General features: G+C 49.2%; 1 protein-coding gene across 1 annotated transcript in view; it reads right to left on the bottom strand.

The window, feature by feature from the left end:
• Positions 1 to 21,645, bottom strand: part of LOC135536213 (receptor-type tyrosine-protein phosphatase O-like) — a 139,475-nt gene that overhangs the window by 32,985 nt on the left and 84,845 nt on the right. Inside the window, exons 15-18 of the mRNA XM_064962588.1 lie at positions 17,309 to 17,447; positions 12,316 to 12,436; positions 4,332 to 4,400; positions 1,543 to 1,626 (exon numbers count right to left, since the gene is read on the bottom strand). Coding sequence (XP_064818660.1) covers positions 1,543 to 1,626; positions 4,332 to 4,400; positions 12,316 to 12,436; positions 17,309 to 17,447 — 413 coding nt within the window. The remainder of the gene's footprint in view (positions 1 to 1,542; positions 1,627 to 4,331; positions 4,401 to 12,315; positions 12,437 to 17,308; positions 17,448 to 21,645) is intronic.

Here is a 21,645-nt window from a genome sequence, read left to right as displayed (position 1 = left end):
TCTAACACAGGCCCCAGGTCAGTTACTTACCAAGGAGGCAGAGAGGACAGCCTTTCTAACACAGGCCCCAGAACAGTTACTTACCAAGGAGGCAGAGAGGACAGCCTTTCTAACACAGGCCCCAGATCAGTTACTTACCAAGGAGGCAGAGGGGACAGCCTTTCTAACACAGGCCCCAGATCAGTTACTTACCAAGGAGGCAGAGAGGACAGCCGTTCTAACACAGGCCCCAGATCAGTTACTTACCAAGGAGGCAGAGAGGACAGCCTTTCTAACACAGGCCCCAGAACAGTTACTTACCAAGGAGGCAGAGAGGACAACCTTTCTAACACAGGCCCCAGATCAGTTACTTACCAAGGAATCAGAGAGGACAGCCTTTCTAACACAGGCCCCAGGTCAGTTACTTACCAAGGAGGCAGAGAGGACAGCCTTTCTAACACAGGCCCCAGATCAGTTACTTACCAAGGAGGCAGAGAGGACAGCCTTTCTAACACAGGCCCCAGAACAGTTACTTACCAAGGAGGCAGAGAGGACAGCCTTTCTAACACAGGCCCCAGATCAGTTACTTACCAAGGAGGCAGAGAGGACAGCCTTTCTAACACAGGCCCCAGATCAGTTACTTACCAAGGAGGCAGAGAGGACAGCCTTTCTAACACAGGCCCCAGATCAGTTACTTACCAAGGAGGCAGAGGGGACAGCCTTTCTAACACAGGCCCCAGAACAGTTACTTACCAAGGAGGCAGAGAGGACAGCCTTGCTAACACAGGCCCCAGAACAGTTACTTACCAAGGAGGCAGAGAGGACAGCCTTTCTAACACAGGCCCCAGATCAGTTACTTACCAAGGAGGCAGAGAGGACAGCCTTTCTAACACAGGCCCCAGGTCAGTTACTTACCAAGGAGGCAGAGAGGACAGCCGTTCTAACACAGGCCCCAGGTCAGTTACTTACCAAGGAGGCAGAGAGGACAGCCTTTCTAACACAGGCCCCAGATCAGTTACTTACCAAGGAGGCAGAGGGGACAGCCTTTCTAACACAGGCCCCAGATCAGTTACTTACCAAGGAGGCAGAGAGGACAGCCTTTCTAACACAGGCCCCAGAACAGTTACTTACCAAGGAGGCAGAGAGGACAGCCTTTCTAACACAGGCCCCAGATCAGTTACTTACCAAGGAGGCAGAGAGGACAGCCTTTCTAACACAGGCCCCAGATCAGTTACTTACCAAGGAGGCAGAGAGGACAGCCTTTCTAACACAGGCCCCAGATCAGTTACTTACCAAGGAGGCAGAGGGGACAGCCTTTCTAACACAGGCCCCAGAACAGTTACTTACCAAGGAGGCAGAGAGGACAGCCTTTCTAACACAGGCCCCAGAACAGTTACTTACCAAGGAGGCAGAGAGGACAGCCTTTCTAACACAGGCCCCAGATCAGTTACTTACCAAGGAGGCAGAGGGGACAGCCTTTCTAACACAGGCCCCAGATCAGTTACTTACCAAGGAGGCAGAGGGGACAGCCTTTCTAACACAGGCCCCAGATCAGTTACTTACCAAGGATTAATATAAAAAGCCAAAAGATAGTCAGTCCAAAGGCAGGATGGCAGGAGGGTGAGGAAGGCAAAGAGGCTCCTTCGCCTGAAGGGTTCAGACAGACAGACAGACAGACAGACAGACAGACAGACGGGGGCAGACAGACAGACAGACAGACAGACGGGGGCAGACAGACAGACAGGTGGGGACAGAACAGACAGACAGACAGAACAGACACCGTTAGTATCATGACAGATAGGTAGGGCAGAGTAGTTCCTGTCAGAGGTCAACACTGTTAACAGACACCATTAGTATCATGACAGAGAGGTAGGCAGAGTAGTTCCTGTCAGAGGTCAACACTGTTAACAGACACCATTAGTATCATGACAGAGAGGTAGGCAGAGTAGTTCCTGTCAGAGGTCAACACTGTTAACAGACACCATTAGTATCATGACAGAGAGGTAGGCAGAGTAGTTCCTGTCAGAGGTCAACACTGTTAACAGACACCATTAGTATCATGACAGAGAGGTAGGGCAGAATAGTTCCTGTCAGAGGTCAACACTGTTAACAGACACCATTAGTATCATGACAGAGAGGTAGGCAGAGTAGTTCCTGTCAGAGGTCAACACTGTTAACAGACACCATTAGTATCATGACAGAGAGGTAGGCAGAGTAGTTCCTGTCAGAGGTCAACACTGTTAACAGACACCATTAGTATCATGACAGAGAGGTAGGCAGAGTAGTTCCTGTCAGAGGTCAACACTGTTAACAGACACCATTAGTATCATGAGTATGACTCAGTGTTCAGTAGGGCTCAGTGTTCATTAGGGCCCAGTGTTCATTAGGGCTCAGTGTTGATATCTAACAGCTCCTCAGTAGGACTCAGTGTTCATTAGGACTCAGTGTTCATTAGGGCTCAGTGTTGATATCTAACAGCTCCTCAGTAGGACTCAGTGTTCATTAGGGCTCAGTGTTCATTAGGGCTCAGTGTTGATATCTAACAGCTCCTCAGTAGGACTCAGTGTTCATTAGGGCTCAGTGTTCATTAGGGCTCAGTGTTGATATCTAACAGCTCCTCAGTAGGGCTCAGTGTTCATTAGGGCTCAGTGTTGATATCTAACAGCTCCTCAGTAGTAGGACTCAGTGTTCATTAGGGCTCAGTGTTGATATCTAACAGCTCCTCAGTAGGACTCAGTGTTCATTAGGGCTCAGTGTTGATATCTAACAGCTCCTCAGTAGGACTCAGTGTTCATTAGGGCCCAATGACAGCTGCTTGGTTTTACAGACCCCATGGTGAGGATCCATTCCACAGAGCTCAATACACATCACATGAATGGTCCTATTCCCGCGGCCAACAACGACTTGTTCCTCTACAACAACATTCCTTGTAATGTAAAGAAGTTGTTGACGCTAACAGAACTACCACTTAGCCAGCCATTCATCATCATCATGCACGTAGAAAAGACAAGCTGTGCAAGACTCGATAAGCCACATGACTGATGGGATGAAGAGATGGTCCACGTTAACACCACACCGTGAGGAGGTATGGCTTAGTGATGGGAGGTGTGTGTGTGTGTGTTTAGGATGAAGACAAGGCCTGCTGTAAGGGACAGTCATTAAGCCTTTATATTAAATGTGTGTTTAGGATGAAGACAAGGCCTGCTGTAAGGGACAGTCATTAAGCCTTTATATTAAATGTGTGTTTAGGATGAAGACAAGGCCTGCTGTAAGGGACAGTCATTAAGCCTTTATATTAAATGTGTGTTTAGGATGAAGACAAGGCCTGCTGTAAGGGACAGTCATTAAGCCTTTATATTAATCATCATTAGTCTGTTATCAACACCTTCAGAAGGGCATCGTCTTATGGACATAACTGACTGTACAACAACCATCTCTTGATAAAAGGTCCCAATGGTTGAAGGTTTTGTCCATTGTTGAAATGTTTCATTAAATAGTAAACGTGTATAGGAGCCAAAACTCCAACCCAAATCATTTCTTCCCCTTTCCCCTACAGAGGAAGCAATGCTGGCCTCTCACTTTACACTTTGTTCCTCTGAGATCAGATTTACTACACCATCATCAAAACTATAATCCAACTAGCTCTAGCCAGTGTTAAACAGAGTTGTAGCCTCTCTCTCTCTCCCTGGTCTGACAGTTGGATTAGAGGTTAGTCCTACTAACTCTAGCCAGTGTTAAACAGAGTTGTAGCCTCTCTCTCTCTCCCTGGTCTGATGGATTAGAGGTTAGTGCTACTAACTCTAGCCAGTGTTAAACAGAGTTGTAGCCTCTCTCTCTCTCCCTGGTCTGATAGTTGGATTAGAGGTTATTCCTACTAACTCTAGCCAGTGTTAAACAGAGTTGTAGCCTCTCTCTCTCTCCCTGGTCTGATGGATTAGAGGTTAGTCCTACTAACTCTTGCCAGTGTTAAACAGAGTTGTAGCCTCTCTCTCTCTCCCTGGTCTGAGAGTTGGACTAGAGGTTATTCCTACTAACTCTAGCCAGTGTTAAACAGAGTTGTAGCCTCTCTCTCTCTCTCCCTGGTCTGATAGTTGGATTAGAGGTTAGTCCTACTAACTCTTGCCAGTGTTAAACAGAGTTGTAGCCTCTCTCTCTCTCCCTGGTCTGAGAGTTGGACTAGAGGTTATTCCTACTAACTCTAGCCAGTGTTAAACAGAGTTGTAGCCTCTCTCTCTCCCTGGTCTGATGGATTAGAGGAATGGATTTGAACATTCAGATAGTCTGGTTGACTGAGGACAGCAGACTTGTTGTTTTGGGTTTCTGGTTCAGTGTAGAGATGTGGTAATTCCTACCAGTTGTAGGGCAGTTTGCTGTCTCTCTCAAACGAAGCAAAGTTGACAAATGTTTCTGCTCCGCACTCCCTGGAAGAAAGACCGTGTTTAGCTAAAAACACAAAGATAACTCACATTTACTGTATTACCCACATGATGACTAAAACAATAAAAAGAGGAAGTCAAGTGTTTTGATGACTAAAACAATAAAGAGGAATTGAAAATGCTTTAATCAAAAATGCTAGTATTCTATCTATTAACAGGCTCTGTGGATAATGACCTGATCTAACCTGGGGCTCTGTGGGTAATGACCTGATCTACACTGGACAGATCTAACCTGGGGCTCTGTGGGTAATGACCTGATCTACACTGGGCATTTTCTAACCTGGGGCTCTGTGGGTAATGACCTGATCTACACTGGGCATTTTCTAACCTGGGGCTCTGTGGGTAATGACCTGATCTACACTGGACAGATCTAACCTGGGGCTCTGTGGGTAATGACCTGATCTACACTGGGGCTCTGTGGGTAATGACCTGATCTACACTGGACAGATCTAACCTGGGGCTCTGTGGGTAATGACCTGATCTACACTGGACAGATCTACACTGGGGCTCTGTGGGTAATGACCTGATCTACACTGGACAGATCTAACCTGGGGCTCTGTGGGTAATGACCTGATCTACACTGGGCATTTTCTAACCTGGGGCTCTGTGGGTAATGACCTGATCTACTCTGTGCATTTTCTAACCTGGGGCTCTGTGGGTAATGACCTGATCTACTCTGTGCATTTTCTAACCTGGGGCTCTGTGGGTAATGACCTGATCTACACTGGGCATTTTCTAACCTGGGGCTCTGTGGGTAATGACCTGATCTACTCTGTGCATTTTCTAACCTGGGGCTCTGTGGGTAATGACCTGATTTACACTGGACAGATCTAACCTGGGGCTCTGTGGGTAATGACCTGATTTACACTGGACAGATCTAACCTGGGGCTCTGTGGGTAATGACCTGATTTACACTGGACAGATCTAACCTGGGGCTCTGTGGGTAATGACCTGATTTACACTGGACAGATCTAACCTGGGGCTCTGTGGGTAATGACCTGACCTGGTAGTCAAGGGGAGAGGAGCCAGTGGTCTTGGTAGTCAGGGGGAGAGGAGCCAGTGGTCATGGTAGTCAGGGGGAGAGGAGCCAGTGGTCTTGGTAGTCAGGGGGAGAGGAGCCAGTGGTCATGGTAGTCAGGGGGAGAGGAGCCAGTGGTCTTGGTAGTCAGGGGGAAAGGAGCCAGTGGTCTTGGTAGTCAGGGGGAGAGGAGCCAGTGGTCTTGGTAGTTAGGGGGGGAGAGGAGCCAGTGGTCTTGGTAGTCAGGGGTAGAGGAGCCAGTGGTCTTGGTAGTCAGGGGGAGAGGAGCCAGTGGTCTTGGTAGTCAGGGGGTAGAGGAGCCAGTGGTCATGGTAGTCAGGCGGTAGAGGAGCCAGTGGTCTTGGTAGTCAGGGGTAGAGGAGCCAGTGGTCTTGGTAGTCAGGGCGAGAGGAGCCAGTGGTCTTGGTAGTCAGGGGGAGAGGAGCCAGTGGTCTTGGTAGTCAGGGGGAGAGAAGCCAGTGGTCATGGTAGTCAGGGGGTAGAGGAGCCAGTGGTCATGGTAGTCAGGGGGTAGAGGAGCCAGTGGTCTTGGTAGTCAGGGGGAGAGGAGCCAGTGGTCATGGTAGTCAGGGGGTAGAGGAGCCAGTGGTCATGGTAGTTAGGGGGAGAGGAGCCAGTGGTCTTGGTAGTTAGGGGGGAGAGGAGCCAGTGGTCTTGGTAGTCAGGGGGAGAGGAGCCAGTGGTCTTGGTAGTCAGGGGGTAGAGGAGCCAGTGGTCTTGGTAGTCAGGGGGAGAGGAGCCAGTGGTCATGGTAGTCAGGGGGTAGAGGAGCCAGTGGTCATGGTAGTTAGGGGGGAGAGGAGCCAGTGGTCTTGGTAGTTAGGGGGGAGAGGAGCCAGTGGTCTTGGTAGTCAGGGGGAGAGGAGCCAGTGGTCTTGGTAGTCAGGGGGAAAGGAGCCAGTGGTCTTGGTAGTCAGGGGGAGAGGAGCCAGTGGTCTTGGTAGTTAGGGGGGAGAGGAGCCAGTGGTCTTGGTAGTCAGGGGTAGAGGAGCCAGTGGTCTTGGTAGTCAGGGGGAGAGGAGCCAGTGGTCTTGGTAGTCAGGGGTAGAGGAGCCAGTGGTCATGGTAGTCAGGCGGTAGAGGAGCCAGTGGTCTTGGTAGTCAGGGGTAGAGGAGCCAGTGGTCTTGGTAGTCAGGGCGAGAGGAGCCAGTGGTCTTGGTAGTCAGGGGGAGAGGAGCCAGTGGTCTTGGTAGTCAGGGGGAGAGAAGCCAGTGGTCATGGTAGTCAGGGGGTAGAGGAGCCAGTGGTCATGGTAGTCAGGGGGTAGAGGAGCCAGTGGTCTTGGTAGTCAGGGGGAGAGGAGCCAGTGGTCATGGTAGTCAGGGGGTAGAGGAGCCAGTGGTCATGGTAGTTAGGGGGAGAGGAGCCAGTGGTCTTGGTAGTTAGGGGGAGAGGAGCCAGTGGTCTTGGTAGTCAGGGGAGAGGAGCCAGTGGTCTTGGTAGTCAGGGGGTAGAGGAGCCAGTGGTCTTGGTAGTCAGGGGAGAGGAGCCAGTGGTCATGGTAGTCAGGGGGTAGAGGAGCCAGTGGTCATGGTAGTTAGGGGGAGAGGAGCCAGTGGTCTTGGTAGTTAGGGGGAGAGGAGCCTGTGGTCTTGGTAGTCAGGGGGAGAGGAGCCAGTGGTCTTGGTAGTCAGGGGAGAGGAGCCAGTGGTCTTGGTAGTCTGGGGGAGAGGAGCCAGTGGTCTTGGTAGTCAGGGGAGAGGAGCCAGTGGTCCTGGCAGTTAGGGGGAGAGGAGCCAGTGGTCTTGGTAGTTAGGGGGAGAGGAGCCAGTGGTCTTGGTAGTCAGGGGGAGAGGAGCCAGTGGTCTTGGTAGTCAGGGGAGAGGAGCCAGTGGTCTTGGTAGTCAGGGGGAGAGGAGCCAGTGGTCATGGTAGTCAGGGGGAGAGGAGCCAGTGGTCTTGGTAGTCAGGGGGAGAGGAGCCAGTGGTCATGGTAGTTAGGGGAGAGGAGCCAGTGGTCTTGGTAGTCAGGGGTAGAGGAGCCAGTGGTCTTGGTAGTCAGGGGGTAGAGGAGCCAGTGGTCTTGGTAGTCAGGGCGAGAGGAGCCAGTGGTCTTGGTAGTCAGGGGGAGAGGAGCCAGTGGTCTTGGTAGTCAGGGGGAGAGAAGCCAGTGGTCATGGTAGTCAGGGGGTAGAGGAGCCAGTGGTCATGGTAGTCAGGGGGTAGAGGAGCCAGTGGTCTTGGTAGTCAGGGGGAGAGGAGCCAGTGGTCATGGTAGTCAGGGGGTAGAGGAGCCAGTGGTCATGGTAGTTAGGGGGAGAGGAGCCAGTGGTCTTGGTAGTTAGGGGGGAGAGGAGCCAGTGGTCTTGGTAGTCAGGGGGAGAGGAGCCAGTGGTCTTGGTAGTCAGGGGGTAGAGGAGCCAGTGGTCATGGTAGTCAGGGGTAGAGGAGCCAGTGGTCTTGGTAGTCAGGGGGAGAGGAGCCAGTGGTCATGGTAGTCAGGGGGTAGAGGAGCCAGTGGTCATGGTAGTTAGGGGGGAGAGGAGCCAGTGGTCTTGGTAGTTAGGGGGGAGAGGAGCCAGTGGTCTTGGTAGTCAGGGGAGAGGAGCCAGTGGTCTTGGTAGTCAGGGGAGAGGAGCCAGTGGTCTTGGTAGACAGGGGGAGAGGAGCCAGTGGTCCTGGCAGTTAGGGGGAGAGGAGCCAGTGGTCTTGGTAGTTAGGGGGAGAGGAGCCAGTGGTCTTGGTAGTCAGGGGGAGAGGAGCCAGTGGTCTTGGTAGTCAGGGGAGAGGAGCCAGTGGTCTTGGTAGTCAGGGGGAGAGGAGCCAGTGGTCATGGTAGTCAGGGGGAGAGGAGCCAGTGGTCTTGGTAGTCAGGGGGAGAGGAGCCAGTGGTCATGGTAGTTAGGGGGGAGAGGAGCCAGTGGTCTTGGTAGTCAGGGGGAGAGGAGCACGTGGTCTTGGTAGTCAGGGGGAGAGGAGCCAGTGGTCTTGGTAGTCAGGGGGAGAGGAGCCAGTGGTCTTGGTAGTCAGGGGGAGAGGAGCCAGTGGTCTTGGTAGTCAGGGGGAGAGGAGCCAGTGGTCTTGGTAGTCAGGGGGAGAGGAGCCAGTGGTCTTGGTAGTCAGGGGGAGAGGAGCCAGTGGTCTTGGTAGTCAGGGGGAGAGGAGCCAGTGGTCTTGGTAGTTAGGGGGGAGAGGAGCCAGTGGTCATGGTAGTCAGGGGGTAGAGGAGCCAGTGGTCTTGGTAGTCAGGGGAGAGGAGCCAGTGGTCTTGGTAGTCAGGGGGAGAGGAGCCAGTGGTCATGGTAGTCAGGGGGAGAGGAGCCAGTGGTCTTGGTAGTCAGGGGAGAGGAGCCAGTGGTCTTGGTAGTCAGGGGAGAGGAGCCAGTGGTCTTGGTAGTCAGGGGGAGAGGAGCCAGTGGTCTTGGTAGTTAGGGGGGAGAGGAGCCAGTGGTCATGGTAGTCAGGCGGTAGAGGAGCCAGTGGTCTTGGTAGTCAGGGGGAGAGGAGCCAGTGGTCTTGGTAGTCAGGGGGAGAGGAGCCAGTGGTCTTGGTAGTCAGGGGGAGAGGAGCCAGTGGTCCTGGCAGTCAGGGGGAGAGGAGCCAGTGGTCTTGGTAGTCAGGGGGAGAGGAGCCAGTGGTCTTGGTAGTCAGGGGGAGAGGAGCCAGTGGTCTTGGTAGTCAGGGGGAGAGGAGCCAGTGGTCCTGGCAGTCAGGGGGTAGAGGAGCCAGTGGTCATGGTAAATCAAATCAAATTTTATTTGTCACATACACATGGTTAGCAGATGTTAATGTGAGTGTAGCGAAATGCTTGGGCTTCTAGTTCTGACAATGCAGTAATAACCAACAAGTAATCTAACTAACAATTCCAAAACTACTGTCTTATACACACAAGTGTAAGGGGATAAAGAATATGTACATAAAGATATATGAATGAGTGATGGTACAGAGCAGCATAGGCAAGATACAGTAGATGGTATCGAGTACAGTATATACATATGAGATGAGTATGTAAACAAAGTGGCATAGTTAAAGTGGCTAGTGATACATGTATTACATAAAGATGCAGTAGATGATATAGAGTACAGTATATACGTATACATATGAGATGAATAATGTAGGGTATGTAAACATTATATTAGGTAGCATTGTTTAAAGTGGCTAGTGATATATTTTACATCATTTCCCATCAATTCCCATTATTAAAGTGGCTGGAGTTGAGTCAGTGTGTTGGCAGCAGCCACTCAATGTTAGTGGTTGCTGTTTAACAGTCTGATGGCCTTGAGATAGAAGCTGTTTTTCAGTCTCTCGGTCCCAGCTTTGATGCACCTGTACTGACCTCGCCTTCTGGATGATAGGCAGTGGCTCGGGTGGTTGTTGTCCTTGATGATCTTTATGGCCTTCCTGTAACATCGGGTGGTGTAGGTGTCCTGGAGGGCAGGTAGTTTGCCCCGGTGATGCGTTGTGCAGACCTCACTACCCTCTGGAGAGCCTTACGGTTGTGGGCGGAGCAGTTGCCGTACCAGGCGGTGATACAGCCCGCCAGGATGCTCTCGATTGTGCATCTGTAGAAGTTTGTGAGTGCTTTTGGTGACAAGCCGAATTTCTTCAGCCTCCTGAGGTTGAAGAGGCGCTGCTGCGCCTTCTTCACGATGCCGTCTGTGTGGGTGGACCAATTCAGTTTGTCTGTGACGTGTATGCCGAGGAACTTAAAACTTACTACTCTCTACACTACTGTTCCATCGATGTGGATAGGGGGGTGTTCCCTCTGCTGTTTCCTGAAGTCCACAATCATCTCCTTAGTTTTGTTGACGTTGAGTGTGAGGTTATTTTCCTGACACCACACTCCGAGGGCCCTCACCTCCTCCCTGTAGGCTGTCTCGTCGTTGTTGGTAATCAAGCCTACCACTGTTGTGTCGTCCGCAAACTTGATGATTGAGTTGGAGGCGTGCGTGGCCACGCAGTCGTGGGTGAACAGGGAGTACAGGAGAGGGCTCAGAACGCACCCTTGTGGGGCCCCAGTGTTGAGGATCAGCGGGGTGGAGATGTTGTTGCCTACCCTCACCACCTGGGGGCGGCCCGTCAGGAAGTCCAGTACCCAGTTGCACAGGGCGGGGTCGAGACCCAGGGTCTCGAGCTTGATGACGAGCTTGGAGGGTACTATGGTGTTAAATGCCGAGCTGTAGTCGATGAACAGCATTCTCACATAGGTATTCCTCTTGTCCAGATGGGTTAGGGCAGTGTGCAGTGTGGTTGAGATTGCATCGTCTGTGGACCTATTTGGGCAGTAAGCAAATTGGAGTGGGTCTAGTGTGTCAGGTAGGGTGGAGGTGATATGGTCCTTGACTAGTCTCTCAAAGCACTTCATGATGACGGAAGTGAGTGCTACGGGGCGGTAGTCGTTTAGCTCAGTTACCTTAGCTTTCTTGGGAACAGGAACAATGGTGGCCCTCTTGAAGCATGTGGGAACAGCAGACTGGTATAGGGATTGATTGAATATGTCCGTAAACACACCAGCCAGCTGGTCTGCGCATGCTCTGAGGGCGCGGCTGGGGATGCCGTCTGGGCCTGCAGCCTTGCGAGGGTTAACACGTTTAAATATTTTACTCACCTCGGCTGCAGTGAAGGAGAGTCCGCATGTTTTCGTTGCAGGCCGTGTCAGTGGCACTGTATTGTCCTCAAAGCGGGCAAAAAAGTTATTTAGTCTGCCTGGGAGCAAGACATCCTGGTCGGTGACTGGGCTGGTTTTCTTTTTGTAATCCGTGATTGACTGTAGACCCTGCCACATACCTCTTGTGTCTGAGCCGTTGAATTGAGATTCTATTTTGTCTCTATACTGACGCTTAGCTTGTTTGATAGCCTTGCGGAGGGAATATCTGCACTGTTTGTATTCGGTCATGTTACCAGACACCTTGCCCTGATTAAAAGCAGTGGTTCGCGCTTTCAGTTTCACGCGAATGCTGCCATCAATCCACGGTTTCTGGTTTGGGAATGTTGTGGCTCAGTCGGTAGAGCATGGCGCTTGCAACGCCAAGCGTCGTGGGTTCGATTCCCGCTGGGGCCACCCATATGTAAAAGTAGTGGCCCCAGCCGACTTGTAAGTCGCTTTGGACAAAAGCGTCTGCTAAATGGGATATATTTTTATTTTATATATATATATTTTTAATCGTTGCTATGGGAACGACATCTTCAACGCACGTTCTAATGACCTCGCACACCGAATCAGCGTATTCGTCAATGTTGTTGTCTGACGCAATACGAAACATATCCCAGTCCACGTGATGGAAGCAGTCTTGGAGTGTGGAATCAGCTTGGTCGGACCAGCGTTGGACAGACCTCAGCCTGGGAGCTTCTTGTTTCAGTTTCTGTCTGTAGGCAGGGATCAACAAAATGGAGTCGTGGTCAGCTTTTCCGAAAGGAGGGCGGGGCAGGGCCTTATATGCGTCGCGGAAGTTAGAATAACAATGATCCAAGGTTTTGCCCGCCCTGGTTGCGCAATCGATATGCTGATACAATTTAGGGAGTCTTGTTTTCAGATTAGCCTTGTTAAAATCCCCAGCTACAATGAATGTAGCCTCAGGATGTATGGATTCCAGTTTGCAAAGAGTCAAATAAAGTTTGTTCAGAGCCATTGATGGAACTCAAATCCTTCTCTCCCCCCTGGTAGTCAGGGGAGAGAGGAGTCAGTGGTCAGTGGTCTTGGTAGTCAGGGGGGAGAGGAGTCAGTGGTCAGTGGTCTTGGAGCCAGTGGTCTTGGTAGTCAGGGGGAGAGGAGGAGCCAGTGGCTGTACTAGTTCAGCTCTATTATATTTCAGCTCTATTTTTCTTACTCTTCTGACAGAAATATATTAAAAGCCAGAACTGTAGAAAGGTTAGTGTCAGGCTTGTGTGTCCATTATGTGGACAGCTCCCCCATATCTCACCTGGCCATCTGCAGGTGTTTCTTACGCAGCATCAGTAGGAAGAGGACCAGCAGGCTGAGGAGGAGGACACTGAGGACTGCTAGAGCAGAGATGGCAGCTACGCTGGGGTTCATCTCTCTGGCTGGGAGGACAATAACATACAGTCATTATCACTGAGGACCTCTAGAGCAGAGATGGAGCTACGCTGGGGTTCATCTCTCTGGCTGGGAGGACAATAACATACAGTCATTATCACTGAGGACCTCTAGAGCAGAGATGGAGCTACGCTGGGGTTCATCTCTCTGGCTGGGAGGACAATAACATACAGTCATTATCACTGAGGACCTCTAGAGCAGAGATGGAGCTACGCTGGGGTTCATCTCTCTGGCTGGGAGGACAATAGCATACAGTCATTATCACTGAGGACCTCTAGAGCAGAGATGGAGCTACGCTGGGGTTCATCTCTCTGGCTGGGAGGACAATAACATACAGTCATTATCACTGAGGACCTCTAGAGCAGAGATGGAGCTACGCTGGGGTTCATCTCTCTGGCTGGGAGGACAATAACATACAGTCATTATCACTGAGGACCTCTAGAGCAGAGATGGAGCTACGCTGGGGTTCATCTCTCTGGCTGGGAGGACAATAACATACAGTCATTATCACTGAGGACCTCTAGAGCAGAGATGGAGCTACGCTGGGGTTCATCTCTCTGGCTGGGAGGACAATAACATACAGTCATTATCACTGAGGACCTCTAGAGCAGAGATGGAGCTACGCTGGGGTTCATCTCTCTGGCTGGGAGGACAATAACATACAGTCATTATCACTGAGGACCTCTAGAGCAGAGATGGAGCTACGCTGGGGTTCATCTCTCTGGCTGGGAGGACAATAACATACAGTCATTATCACTGAGGACCTCTAGAGCAGAGATGGAGCTACGCTGGGGTTCATCTCTCTGGCTGGGAGGACAATAACATACAGTCATTATCACTGAGGACCTCTAGAGCAGAGATGGAGCTACGCTGGGGTTCATCTCTCTGGCTGGGAGGACAATAACATACAGTCATTATCACTGAGGACCTCTAGAGCAGAGATGGAGCTACGCTGGGGTTCATCTCTCTGGCTGGGAGGACAATAACATACAGTCATTATCACTGAGGACCTCTAGAGCAGAGATGGAGCTATGCTGGGGTTCAGTACACAGTACAGATTCAGGATGATACGACAGGCATACACACAGCCTGCAGACACAGCAATGAGGATCTGAAACTCAGCATTTGAGTCAGAGTGGTTGGGTGTGGTCCACTACAGCCAGCTGACATTGGCCTTCTAGAAAACAGGAACCAGATTTGACCACAGGAGAGAGAGAGTGGGAGTTAAAACCACTTAAAAACAGACTTGTTCTGTAGTGTAAAACTGTAGAACTGTAGAGGTTTAACATATCTCTATTAGAGATGTGTATGAAGGCTGGCTGACTGTACCTGTAGTAGAGATGTGTATGAAGGCTGGCTGACTGTACCTGTAGTAGAGATGTGTATGAAGGCTGACTGTACCTGTAGTAGAGATGTGTATGAAGGCTGACTGACTGTACCTGGAGTAGAGATGTGTATGAAGGCTGACTGGCTGTACCTGTAGTAGAGATGTGTATGAAGGCTGACTGACTGTACCTGTAGTAGAGATGTGTATGAAGGATGACTGTACCTGTAGTAGAGATGTGTATGAAGGCTGACTGTACCTGTAGTAGAGATGTGTATGAAGGCTGAAAGTACCTGTAGTAGAGATGTGTATGAAGGCTGGCTGACTGTACCTGTAGTAGAGATGTGTATGAAGGCTGACTGACTGTACCTGTAGTAGAGATGTGTATGAAGGATGACTGACTGTACCTGTAGTAGAGATGTGTATGAAGGCTGACTGTACCTGTAGTAGAGATGTGTATGAAGGCTGACTGTACCTGTAGTAGAGATGTGTATGAAGGCTGACTGTACCTGTAGTAGAGATGTGTATGAAGGCTGACTGTACCTGTAGTAGAGATGTGTATGAAGGCTGACTGTACCTGTAGTAGAGATGTGTATGAAGGCTGACTGTACCTGTAGTAGAGATGTGTATGAAGGCTGACTGTACCTGTAGTAGAGATGTGTATGAAGGCTGACTGACTGTACCTGGAGTAGAGATGTGTATGAAGGCTGACTGACTGTACCTGGAGTAGAGATGTGTATGAAGGCTGACTGTACCTGTAGTAGAGATGTGTATGAAGGATGACTTTACCTGTAGTAGAGATGTGTATGAAGGCTGACTGTACCTGTAGTAGAGATGTGTATGAAGGCTGACTGTACCTGTAGTAGAGATGTGTATGAAGGCTGACTGACTGTACCTGGAGTAGAGATGTGTATGAAGGCTGACTGTACCTGTAGTAGAGATGTGTATGAAGGATGACTGTACCTGTAGTAGAGATGTGTATGAAGGATGACTTTACCTGTAGTAGAGATGTGTATAAAGGCTGACTGACTGTACTAGAGATGTGTATGAAGGCTGACTGTACCTGTAGTAGAGATGTGTATGAAGGCTGGCTGACTGTACCTGTAGTAGAGATGTGTATGAAGGCTGGCTGACTGTACCTGTAGTAGAGATGTGTATGAAGGCTGACTGTACCTGTAGTAGAGATGTGTATGAAGGCTGACTGTACCTGTAGTAGAGATGTGTATGAAGGCTGACTGACTGTACCTGTAGTAGAGATGTGTATGAAGGCTGACTGACTGTACCTGTAGTAGAGATGTGTATGAAGGCTGACTGACTGTACCTGTAGTAGAGATGTGTATGAAGGCTGACTGACTGTACCTGTAGTAGAGATGTGTATGAAGGCTGACTGTACCTGTAGTAGAGATGTGTATGAAGGCTGACTGTACCTGTAGTAGAGATGTGTATGAAGGCTGACTGTACCTGTAGTAGAGATGTGTATGAAGGCTGACTGTACCTGTAGTAGAGATGTGTATGAAGGCTGACTGTACCTGTAGTAGAGATGTGTATGAAGGCTGGCTGACTGTACCTGTAGTAGAGATGTGTATGAAGGCTGGCTGACTGTACCTGTAGTAGAGATGTGTATGAAGGCTGGCTGACTGTACCTGTAGTAGAGATGTGTATGAAGGCTGGCTGACTGTACCTGTAGTAGAGATGTGTATGAAGGATGACTGTACCTGTAGTAGAGATGTGTATGAAGGCTGACTGACTGTACCTGTAGTAGAGATGTGTATGAAGGCTGACTGTACCTGTAGTAGAGATGTGTATGAAGGCTGACTGACTGTACCTGTAGTAGAGATGTGTATGAAGGCTGACTGACTGTACCTGTAGTAGAGATGTGTATGAAGGCTGACTGACTGTACCTGTAGTAGAGATGTGTATGAAGGCTGACTGACTGTACCTGTAGTAGAGATGTGTATGAAGGCTGACTGACTGTACCTGTAGTAGAGATGTGTATGAAGGCTGACTGACTGTACCTGTAGTAGAGATGTGTATGAAGGCTGACTGACTGTACCTGTAGTAGAGATGTGTATGAAGGCTGACTGACTGTACCTGTAGTAGAGATGTGTATGAAGGCTGACTGTACCTGTAGTAGAGATGTGTATGAAGGCTGACTGTACCTGTAGTAGAGATGTGTATGAAGGCTGACTGTACCTGTAGTAGAGATGTGTATGAAGGCTGACTGTACCTGTAGTAGAGATGTGTATGAAGGCTGACTGTACCTGTAGTAGAGATGTGTATGAAGGCTGACTGTACCTGTAGTAGAGATGTGTATGAAGGCTGACTGTACCTGTAGTAGAGATGTGTATGAAGGCTGGCTGACTGTACCTGTAGTAGAGATGTGTATGAAGGCTGGCTGACTGTACCTGTAGTAGAGATGTGTATGAAGGCTGGCTGACTGTACCTGTAGTAGAGATGTGTATGAAGGATGACTGTACCTGTAGTAGAGATGTGTATGAAGGCTGGCTGACTGTACCTGTAGTAGAGATGTGTATGAAGGCTGACTGTACCTGTAGTAGAGATGTGTATGAAGGCTGACTGACTGTACCTGTAGTAGAGATGTGTATGAAGGCTGACTGACTGTACCTGTAGTAGAGATGTGTATGAAGGCTGACTGACTGTACCTGTAGTAGAGATGTGTATGAAGGCTGACTGACTGTACCTGTAGTAGAGATGTGTATGAAGGCTGACTGACTGTACCTGTAGTAGAGATGTGTATGAAGGCTGACTGACTGTACCTGTAGTAGAGATGTGTATGAAGGCTGACTGTACCTGTAGTAGAGATGTGTATGAAGGCTGACTGTACCTGTAGTAGAGATGTGTATGAAGGCTGACTGTACCTGTAGTAGAGATGTGTATGAAGGCTGGCTGACTGTACCTGTAGTAGAGATGTGTATGAAGGCTGACTGTACCTGTAGTAGAGATGTGTATGAAGGCTGACTGACTGTACCTGTAGTAGAGATGTGTATGAAGGCTGGCTGACTGTACCTGTAGTAGAGATGTGTATGAAGGCTGACTGTACCTGTAGTAGAGATGTGTATGAAGGCTGACTGACTGTACCTGTAGTAGAGATGTGTATGAAGGCTGACTGACTGTACCTGTAGTAGAGATGTGTATGAAGGCTGACTGTACCTGTACTAGAGATGTGTATGAAGGCTGACTGACTGTACCTGTAGTAGAGATGTGTATGAAGGCTGACTGACTGTACCTGGAGTAGAGATGTGTATGAAGGCTGGCTGACTGTACCTGTAGTAGAGATGTGTATGAAGGCTGGCTGACTGTACCTGTAGTAGAGATGTGTATGAAGGATGACTGTACCTGTAGTAGAGATGTGAATGAAGGCTTGCTGTACCTGTAGTAGAGATGTGCATGAAGGCTGACTGTACCTGTAGTAGAGATGTGTATGAAGGCTGACTGACTGTACCTGTACTAGAGATGTGTATGAAGGCTGACTGACTGTACCTGTAGTAGAGATGTGTATGAAGGCTGACTGTACCTGTAGTAGAGATGTGTATGAAGGCTGGCTCGCTGGGCGTACTGTAGCTATAACTGATCACACTGCAGTTATAGGAGGAGGAGGGTAGCAGGCTGGACACTGTCACCACATGGGACTGGGCTGTTAGAGGCTCCCGAGCCTGCAGAGAGAACAGAGAACATACTGGAAGGACAGAACGCCATACTGTAGAACAGAGAGAACAGAGAACATATTGGAAGGACAGAACACCGTACTGTAGAACAGAGAGAACAGAGAACATACTGCAAGGACAGTACACTACTATCTACTGTCTGATTCAGGCCTGTCTGAGTGGACTAATCCATTATAGAGGCCTGTCTGAGTGGACTAATCCATTATAGAGGCCTGTCTGAGTGGACTAATCCATTATAGAGGCCTGTCTGAGTGGACTAATCCATTGTAGAGGCCTGTCTGAGTGGACTAATCCATTGTAGAGGCCTGTCTGAGTGGACTAATCCATTGTAGAGGCCTGTCTGAGTGGACTAATCCATTGTAGAGGCCTGTCTGAGTGGATTAATCCATTGTAGAGGCCTGAGTGGACTAATCCATTATAGAGGCCTGAGTGGACTAATCCATTGTAGAGGCCTGAGTGGACTAATCCATCGTAGAGGCCTGTCTGAGTAGACTAATCCATTGTAGAGGCCAGTCTGAGTGGACTAATCCATTGTAGAGGCCTGTCCGAGTGGACTAATCCATTGTAGAGGCCTGTCTCAGTGGACTAATCCATTATAGAGGCCTGTCTGAGTGGACTAATTCATTGTAGAGGCCAGTCTGAGTGGACTAATGCATTATAGAGGCCTGTCTGAGTGGACTAATCCATTGTAGAGGCCTGTCTGAGTGGACTAATCCATCGTAGAGGCCTGTCTCAGTGGACTAATCCATCGTAGAGGCCTGTCCGAGTGGACTAATCCATTGTAGAGGCCTGTCTGAGTGGACTAGTCCATTGTAAAGGCCTGTCTGAGTGGACTAATCCATTGTAGAGGCCTGTCTGAGTGGACTAATCAATTGTAGAGGCCTGTCTGAGTGGACTAATCCATTGTAGAGGCCTGTCTCAGTGGACTAATCCATCGTAGAGGCCTGTCTGAGTGGACTAATCAATTGTAGAGGCCTGTCTGAGTGGACTAATCCATTGTAGAGGCCTGTCTGAGTGGACTAATCCATTGTAGAGGCCTGTCTGAGTGGACTAATCCATTGTAGAGGCCTGTCTGAGTGGACTAATCCATTACCATTACAGTCTGGCAGTGTACTACAGGACATAGGGAACAGGGTACCATTACAGATGACAGCAGTGTACTACAGGACATAGGGAACAGGGTACCATTACAGTCTGGCAGTGTACTACAGGACATAGGGAACAGGGTATCATTACAGTCTGGCAGTGTACTACAGGACATAGGGAACAGGGTATCATTACAGTCTGGCAGTGGACTACAGGACATAGGGAACAGGGTACCATTACAGTCTGGCAGTGTACTACAGGACATAGGGAACAGGGTACCATTCCAGATGATAGCAGTGTACTACAGGACATAGGGAACAGGGTATCATTACAGATGACAGCAGTGTACTACAGGACATAGGGAACAGGGTACCATTACAGATGACAGCAGTGTACTACAGGACATAGGGAACAGGGTATCATTACAGATGACAGCAGTGTACTACAGGACATAGGGAACAGGGTATCATTACAGTCTGGCAGTGTACTACAGGACATAGGGAACAGGGTACCATTACAGATGATAGCAGTGTACTACAGGACATAGGGAACAGGGTATCATTACAGTCTGGCAGTGGACTACAGGACATAGGGAACAGGGTACCATTACAGATGACAGCAGTGTACTACATGACATAGGGAACAGGGTATCATTACAGTCTGGCAGTGTACTACAGGACATAGGGAACAGGGTACCATTACAGATGACAGCAGTGTACTACAGGACATAGGGAACAGGGTATCATTACAGTCTGGCAGTGTACTACAGGACATAGGGAACAGGGTACCATTACAGATGACAGCAGTGTACTATAGGACATAGGGAACAGGGTATCATTACAGTCTGGCAGTGTACTACAGGACATAGGGAACAGGGTATCATTACAGTCTGGCAGTGTACTACAGGACATAGGGAACAGGGTATCATTACAGTCTGGCAGTGTACTACAGGACATAGGGAACAGGGTACCATTACAGTCTGGCAGTGTACTACAGGACATAGGGAACAGGGTATCATTACAGTCTGGCAGTGTACTACAGGACATAGGGAACAGGGTATCATTACAGATGACAGCAGTGTACTACAGGACATAGGGAACAGGGTACCATTACAGTCTGGCAGTGTACTACAGGACATAGGGAACAGGGTACCATTACAGATGACAACAGTGTACTACAGGACATAGGGAACAGGGTATCATTACAGATGACAGCAGTGTACTACAGGACATAGGGAACAGGGTATCATTACAGTCTGGCAGTGTACTACAGGACATAGGGAACAGGGTATCATTACAGTCTGGCAGTGTACTACAGGACATAGGGAACAGGGTACCATTACAGATGACAGCAGTGTACTACAGGACATAGGGAACAGGGTATCATTACAGTCTGGCAGTGTACTACAGGACATAGGGAACAGGGTACCATTACAGATGACAGCAGTGTACTACAGGACATAGGGAACAGGGTATCATTACAGTCTGGCAGTGTACTACAGGACATAGGGAACAGGGTACCATTACAGTCTGGCAGTGTACTACAGGACATAGGGAACAGGGTACCATTACAGTCTGGCAGTGTACTACAGGACATAGGGAACAGGGTATCATTACAGATGACAGCAGTGTACTACAGGACATAGAGAACAGGGTATCATTACAGATGACAGCAGTGTACTACAGGACATAGGGAACAGGGTATCATTACAGTCTGGCAGTGTACTACAGGACATAGGGAACAGGGTATCATTACAGTCTGGCAGTGTACTACAGGACATAGGGAACAGGGTATCATTACAGATGACAGCAGTGTACTACAGGACATAGGGAACAGGGTACCATTACAGATGACAGCAGTGTACTACAGGACATAGAGAACAGGGTACCATTACAGTCTGGCAGTGTACTACAGGACATAGGGAACAGAGTACCATCACAGATGACAGCAGTGTACTACAGGGCATAGGGATCAGGGTACCATAAGAGATGACAGCAGTGTACTACAGGACATAGGGAACAGGGTACCATTACAGATGACAGCAGTGTACTACAGGACATAGAGAACAGGGTATCATTACAGATGACAGCAGTGTACTACAGGACATAGGGAACAGGGTATCATTACAGTCTGGCAGTGTACTACAGGACATAGAGAACAGGGTACCATTACAGTCTGGCAGTGTACTACAGGACATAGGGAACAGGGTATCATTACAGATGACAGCAGTGTACTACAGGACATAGGGAACAGGGTATCATTACAGTCTGGCAGTGTACTACAGGACATAGGGAACAGGGTATCATTACAGTCTAGCAGTGTACTACAGGACATAGAGAACAGGGTACCATTACAGATGACAGCAGTGTACTACAGGACATAGAGAACAGGGTACCATTACAGTCTGGCAGTGTACTACAGGACATAGAGAACAGGGTACCATTACAGTCTGGCAGTGTACTACAGGACATAGGGAACAGGGTACCATTACAGTCTGGCAGTGTACTACAGGACATAGGGAACAGGGTATCATTACAGTCTGGCAGTGTACTACAGGACATAGAGAACAGGGTATCATTACAGATGACAGCAGTGTACTACAGGACATAGGGAACAGGGTATCATTACAGATGACAGCAGTGTACTACAGGACATAGGGAACAGGGTATCATTACAGATGACAGCAGTGTACTACAGGACATAGGGAACAGGGTACCATTACAGTCTGGCAGTGTACTACAGGACATAGAGAACAGGGTATCATTATAGATGACAGCAGTGTACTACAGGACATAGGGAACAGGGTATCATTACAGTCTGGCAGTGTACTACAGGACATAGGGAACAGGGTACCATTACAGATGACAGCAGTGTACTACAGGACATAGGGAACAGGGTACCATCACAGATGACAGCAGTGTACTACAGGACATAGGGAACAGGGTACCATTACAGTCTGGCAGTGTACTACAGGACATAGAGAACAGGGTATCATTACAGATGACAGCAGTGTACTACAGGACATAGGGAACAGGGTATCATTATAGATGACAGCAGTGTACTACAGGACATAGGGAACAGGGTATCATTACAGTCTGGC

Source organism: Oncorhynchus masou, unplaced genomic scaffold (genome assembly GCF_036934945.1).
Source record: "Oncorhynchus masou masou isolate Uvic2021 unplaced genomic scaffold, UVic_Omas_1.1 unplaced_scaffold_575, whole genome shotgun sequence".
NCBI classification, from domain to species: domain Eukaryota; kingdom Metazoa; phylum Chordata; class Actinopteri; order Salmoniformes; family Salmonidae; genus Oncorhynchus; species Oncorhynchus masou.
This window is presented reverse-complemented; position numbering and strand designations above follow the sequence as displayed.